The following is a 6,321-nucleotide window of genomic DNA, read 5'->3' as shown; positions in this document are numbered from 1 at the left end:
AATACTAATAAATGCCTCTAGCAAGAAGTGAGCCAGCATACACACCAACAGGACCTCAAGAAAACAGCATCTTTCTGAGAACACATGATCAATTCATCTATAATATAGCTCTGTGTTGTCAACTAGAGGCTTGTAATTACATTATGTGACTCCAGGATTAAATAATGTAGAATATTATATAAAAAAAACAACTGAATTACAAATCTACACAACTAAGTAAAACACAAAGGAAAAAACTACATCATCAGAAGCAGGGACTTAATTTCTCTGGGGAAATGCTTACCAACCACGGGAATTTAATTTTAAATTTATTAGGCCAATAAAAATAAGATTTTCAGTACCAGAAGTGTACTTATTGTAAGTTGCTTTGGATAAAAGTGTCTGCTAAATGCCCTAACTTTAAATGAGAGGAGAAGGCTTTGAAACAGAATTTAGACCAAAACGTGGGTGGTGAGGTAAAGTGATTATGTATAATCAGTTAATTGAATGAGAACAATAAAAAAAAAAAGAATAATCAGAAAATGTTCACCTTTTCATTTTCCTTTCCCTTGATCTTGAAATAATATACCTTTTTAACTAGCTCCGCCCCACACCATGGGGCGTTTTTCCTGCGCGACCCGCCCCTTCACGCGGTAGGCGTGGGCGTTTAAAACGAGTGCATCTCCTCTGTTGCGCATGACATCAGCATCTTTGTTTACTAGCCGGACGCAGCTAGCTGGGCTCCTGACCACGTCTCTCTACGTTAGCATAGGTTACAGGGTGTGTAATTTCAGTCTGTGGGTTTAAACGCTGCGGATCAGAAACATGTCGGTAAACGGACCCGGGGAAGACTCCACAGACGCAAAGATCGACGGTGGACAACAGTGAGTTTAAACAGTTTATCTATGTCGCTGATTAGCATCTTTACCAGCAGCTCATTGTTGTCCTCTCCAAGTGGGCAGGCAGTTGTTTTACGTTATTATCGCAGTATAACCCTGTTATCAGCATATTTCTATACATGTAGTCTGTAACGTTAGACTGTTTAACTGTGAGTCACCCGTGATATACGAGGCACTAATGCAGGCCTGTAACTGGCCCTTTAACTGGCCCTTTAAGGGCTTTCCTCGGCGCGTAATAACTACCGTACAGTTTAAGTACAGTTATGGTTCGTTGTCTCTCAGGTCGGCGATGTCTTCGTCTGCTTCTGCCTCCATGGACGTGGATGCAAAGCCCAACGCCCACAGCTTCAGATACAGTCTGGACTTCCCCAGCATCGGCCAGTGCGTCATCATCAACAACAAGAACTTTGACAGAAGAACAGGTGTTTATTCTGGCTTCTTATTTGTTGTTGGTCAGGGCAGATGAATGAAATTCATGTCTGTTGTGAGTTTATAAAAGCTTATTTTTGATACACAACCAGGTTTAGAGTTAATCTATTGGGTTTAAACTCATGAATAGGAAATGATTAGTTAATGTAAAGTAAAAAGTACTATACTGATACCATTCTTTTTAATAAATAACAATTCGGTACATTTATATCCATTACATTTTGTTTGGAAAGCAATGTTTAAGTCTAGCCTTATATTGGCTTAAACATAAAAGAATATGGCCAGTCACCTCCACATAATGAGGCATAGAGCTTATTTAAAAACCCCACTGGACTGAGACGTTGGATTGGTGCATCCCTAAACAGAAGCATCTGGTGCTAGGCTCTAAATCCAAAGGTTGGTGTTTACCTGGTTTCTGTCACCTTGTATCATTGTAATTTAAATAGCAAATACCTGTAGGTTTTTCACTCTATAGTCGGACAGGTTCTCATGATGTTGCACTACACTAATGTACTACTATGTGCATTTTGCCTTGTTGGTCTCAGGGATATTTTCCACACTGGGATTTAACAATGTGCCATTTTGAAATGTTTAGTTGATCTTGGGGCTGCACGATGGTGTAGTGGGTGGCACCCGGGTTAGAGTTCCTTCTGTGTGGAGTTAGCATGTTCTCCCGCTGTTTTAGCGTGGGTTCTCTTCAGGCTCTCTTGCTTCTGCCCACAGTCCAAGGACATGAAGGATGGGGATAGGTTTATTAATGACTCTAAATTGCCCGTAGGTGTGAGTGTTAATGGTTGTCTTTCTTAAGCCCTGTGATAGTCTGACGACCTGTCCAGTTTATCTTGCATCCACACCTTCATGAGATGACGGACACAATTTACTCTTGTTGCTATGGAATGATATAACGTCATCCCATGTCAGTTAATTAGAGTTAGCCCCGTGTCCTCATGTTGGCTTTAGTGAGAGTCGGAACAAGCAGGCAGCTTTATGCATTATTGCATTTGATTAGACAATTCAATAACTCCCAGTGTAACATTTTCTTTGTGGCTCTTCGGGAAGTTCTGCTATCCACATGATTTGTAGTGACTTGTCATGCATCACATGCGTGACCATGGTTTGATTAGTTCCTCTTCCAAGTTTGATGTAGACTGCGATCTGTGTGTGAATGTTCATTCGGTATATTTATGGATATTGTGGTAGTCAGAATTGACATGTTTCCTTTGGGGGTTTTTGTATCTATTAGGCAATTTTTATCCAAGGCGTATTTCTCTTTTGGATTTAAAAATTGATGTCTACAATAGTTGGAGAATGGATAATGTCCTTGCCTACATTTTTAATATATTTTTTATAAAATAAGTATGAAAAGCTGAAGAGCAGTATATGCTATTATTGAAAAAAGCGCCATCTGTCTGAGGAGACCTTGGACATGGGTGAATGCAGCTTCAGTCTGCTCGGCATCCGTTACCGTACTGTCAAACTTGTCTAGCAGGACTAACTGAGTGCACATGACTGCTTGGTCAACAATGTTCCATGAGTACGTTCATCATATGAGTGGGGTAAAAATCAGCAGTTGTTAAGCCTGTTAAACCAAGCAAATATTCCTGTTATTGTAGATATGTACTCTGTAATCCCCAACGCATGTTTCCAAGGAACACTGCAGCATTTTTTTTACAAGAGCCAATAAGATTTTGTGTAAAGGCTTGTGGTCTACAGCCTCAGGTGACCAGTTACTGTATGTAACAACCTTACAACACACAACATGCCTCCCAACTGTGTTAAAAACGCAGTAAGAAAGGCTGTAAGGAAAAGTCACAGCACTACTCAGTTTCACCAGATGCAGGAAACACTGTATCGAGGCTCAAACTAAAATTGGTAAAGTCGGTCTGAGTTGAAAAGTTTTGACACTGTATTTCTTAAAAAAAATGTCTAAAATAGTAAAAGAGAAAAGGAATAGAGTAAATATAGGTTGAATAAAAGATTAATTGCATTTATGTGTACAAAATTTAGATTTAGGGATGTTTAGTATTAAACTACCTTTCACAGCAGACTTTTTGACTCGTCATATAGTAGGAAAAGCACAGCTGTCACTAATGACATTGACAATCAATCCGTTCTATTCAAATGTCCCATTCAGCCATGACCGTGTGACAGCAAATGCTATTCAGCCAGAAATCATTTCATTATTTACACCTGTGTGGATGTTTTTTTACTTTAACTGGCTGATAAGGTTGAAGATATGTAAAGCTTTTGTGAGGTAACCAGGCGTCATGTACTATTAAAGGGTGCATTCCAAAATCCCACCGTCACAGTACAGGCGTGTGCTGGTTGGGGGTGCACAAAACAGTCCGTTTGCAGAATGGCCCGAGTCCATGGATTCGTGGCACGAATGAACCAGATACCCTGTGTCTGAGACTGAGCACATTTTTCAAATTGTCTTGGCTTGTCATGACTGAATGTAACACAGTCACGAGAAGAGGTGGAAACTGCCAAAATAATAATCCCCTTGATATCAATATGTGCTTTGTATCGAACTGCTCGTTAAATCAAGGCTACTGAAGAAGAAGTAAGAGATGTTGGTTCCTTTTTAAAATAATTGTAACCAGATTCTCTTTGTTTTTAAAGGCATGAATCAACGGAACGGTACCGACGTAGATGCCGCCAACGCATTCAAAGTGTTCGGGAAGTTGGGTTATAAAGTGAAGGTTTACAACGACCAGTCGGTCGAGCAGATGAAACACGTTTTAACTTCTGGTAAGTTTGTTGCAGAATACATGCAAAATGTGTACACATAATATCAATACTGAGGCTCTTTTCACCTGCTGTCTTTTACGTCTTTTTCCAAAATGATATTAAAAGCTATACATTTGGATTTATTCAGTGTCCAAGGAAGATCACAGCTGCTATGCCTCATTCGTCTGTGTTCTGCTGAGTCATGGAGATGAGGGTGTGTTCTTTGGTACGGATGGATCAGTAGAGCTTAAGTATCTGACATCACTTTTTCGAGGCGATCGCTGCAAATCACTGGTGGGAAAACCCAAACTGTTCTTCATCCAGGTATTGTGAGCCTCTCGTTTTTTTTTTCCCCCTCCTGCACCAATGCATCTTGGGGCTTTGCTGAAGTGTCTAAGCTGGCTTTGTTTTGTTTGTGTGCACACCGAGTAGGCTTGCAGGGGCTGCGACCTGGATGCAGGCATTGAGACTGACAGTGGAGAAGACGGCACTACCAAGATCCCTGTGGAAGCCGACTTCCTCTATGCCTTCTCCACAGCCCCAGGTTAATACTCCTACACACAAACAGGCCTTTTTGTGTACCAATCATTCCCCTTTGTTTTTGACTTATTATATTGAGACACCATTAATTATATCACTCATCCGTCTACAGGCTACTATTCCTGGAGGAACACTATGACTGGGTCCTGGTTCATGCAGTCACTGTGTGACATGATCAGCAAATATGGAAAAGAACTGGAGGTCCAGCACATCCTGACTCGAGTGAACCACAAGGTGGCAGTAGAGTTTGTGTCCGTCTCCAATTCGCCAGGCTTTAATGCAAAGAAACAAATCCCATGCATTGTGTCAATGCTGACCAAAGAGATGTATTTTTCTGCTTGATGTCGTCATCTACAGAAGACAGGATTGAGGATGTGTATGAGGTGGTGTTTGTGAATTATTTTAGTTTACATTTTCTGACTGGATATGTCTTGAAAGCCCAGCGTACATATTTCTGGGTAGTTGATGCAAAGTCACATTTCACAAGCTTGGCATTATACGGTTCTGTGGAGCACGGTTCTGAGATATCCTACAAGGCATACATTTCTTCTTCTTTTATTATCTCTACCGGAACACAATTTTGTATTCACTTTTAAACATTTACCATAAGCTCAAGGTCATAATTTTCTACAAGTGAATGCCTCTCTTCTGTTTATACTATACACTTTTCAGGGAACTGATTGGGAGCCAGTTTTATCTCTCTATATCTTTTATATATTTATTTAATCATGAAACCATGGATGGGCGTTCTTCCCTCAAGCATCAGCATTTTATGAGTCAGCAGTTCATTTTAACTTTAACAGAGTCTAAGCAAGACAACAGTCTGTTATGAAGGGATCATGTTTCGTTTGTGTGCCTGTTTTTTTTTTTTTTCCATGTCACCTTACACGACTGATAGTGAGGTTGTATAAACAAAAATAATAATCATTCATTGAAATATTACCTGATGAGTTGTGTGAGTTGCTGTGCTCAGTCGGTAAATTAAAAGGATAATGTTGTCGCAAGTTCAGGTACAACCACTAAGCTATCTTGTGTCTGTCTGTGTCCTCAAATCAGTCTGTGTCGGGCATCATAGCATGCATGAGTAAATTTAGCCCACTTGTACGATGCTTTTATTTGAGGCACATTTCCATACTTGAACGTAAGTTTACATTTCATGTTAAGCAGTAACTCCGGTATTGTGGTTTTTCAAGATGAAATGGCAAATAGGATGCATTTTCACTCTGCTTTTATAATTACGGTCATTAACCTCTCCTTAAAAACATTTCCAGTTGAAATGTGAGTCAGACTTTTATATGGAAACCATCAGCACTAAGTGATTTATAACAGACAAAGCACAATTTGATTGTGTACTGATCCAGGTGCTGTTCACTTGTGAGTAAATATTTCAATATTTACCACAATATAGCTGTTAAAATCTTTCACTGTTTGACAATCCAGTATCAATATACTACACTTTGCTATGGAACGTCACTTTTTGGCTTTTCTTTGAACGTCACTATTTTGTAAGCAGTGATACTGTGAGGTTGGTGTAATCTTTTTCCTGAATAAAAACACACTTCATTGTTCTGTGTTGTACAGTGTTACTGATTTTGTTTTTGGTTCCTACAGTGCAACAATAGTGAAGATCATTAACCATCTATATTACTAAAGTTAAAGTGCTCACTTTTTTCATCAAGACCAGCCAGAATTGTTCATATGTCATCGATAGTTAACCTCTACAAACACAGTAAAGGGTCTACTT

The 6,321-nt window shown here is 39.6% G+C and overlaps 1 protein-coding gene across 1 annotated transcript; it reads left to right on the top strand.

Moving 5' to 3' along the window:
* The first annotated feature begins 689 nt into the window (after positions 1-689).
* Positions 690-6,145, top strand: casp3a (caspase 3, apoptosis-related cysteine peptidase a). Its single transcript, XM_084005066.1, has 6 exons — positions 690-863; positions 1,161-1,300; positions 3,930-4,058; positions 4,186-4,361; positions 4,470-4,581; positions 4,690-6,145. Exons 1-6 carry the CDS (start codon positions 805-807, stop codon positions 4,917-4,919), a joined length of 846 nt encoding a protein of 281 aa, XP_083861192.1. The 5' UTR covers positions 690-804; the 3' UTR covers positions 4,920-6,145.
* The last annotated feature ends 176 nt before the right edge of the window (positions 6,146-6,321 follow it).

This window comes from Eutrigla gurnardus, assembly GCF_963514095.1.
Source record: "Eutrigla gurnardus genome assembly, chromosome: 3".
Taxonomy (NCBI): domain Eukaryota; kingdom Metazoa; phylum Chordata; class Actinopteri; order Perciformes; family Triglidae; genus Eutrigla; species Eutrigla gurnardus.
The sequence above is the reverse complement of the archived record's forward strand: the minus strand, read 5'-3'. Positions and strand labels throughout refer to the sequence as shown.

Bases quoted from the DNA above. Each gene is read 5' to 3' on its own strand.
- casp3a (XM_084005066.1), top strand. From the start codon at position 805: ATGTCGGTAAACGGACCCGGGGAAGACTCCACAGACGCAAAGATCGAC. The intron at 864-1,160 runs GTGAGTTTAAAC...GTTGTCTCTCAG, and splicing joins AAGATCGACGGTGGACAACA to GTCGGCGATGTCTTCGTCTG. The intron at 4,582-4,689 runs GTTAATACTCCT...ATCCGTCTACAG, and splicing joins TGCCTTCTCCACAGCCCCAG to GCTACTATTCCTGGAGGAAC.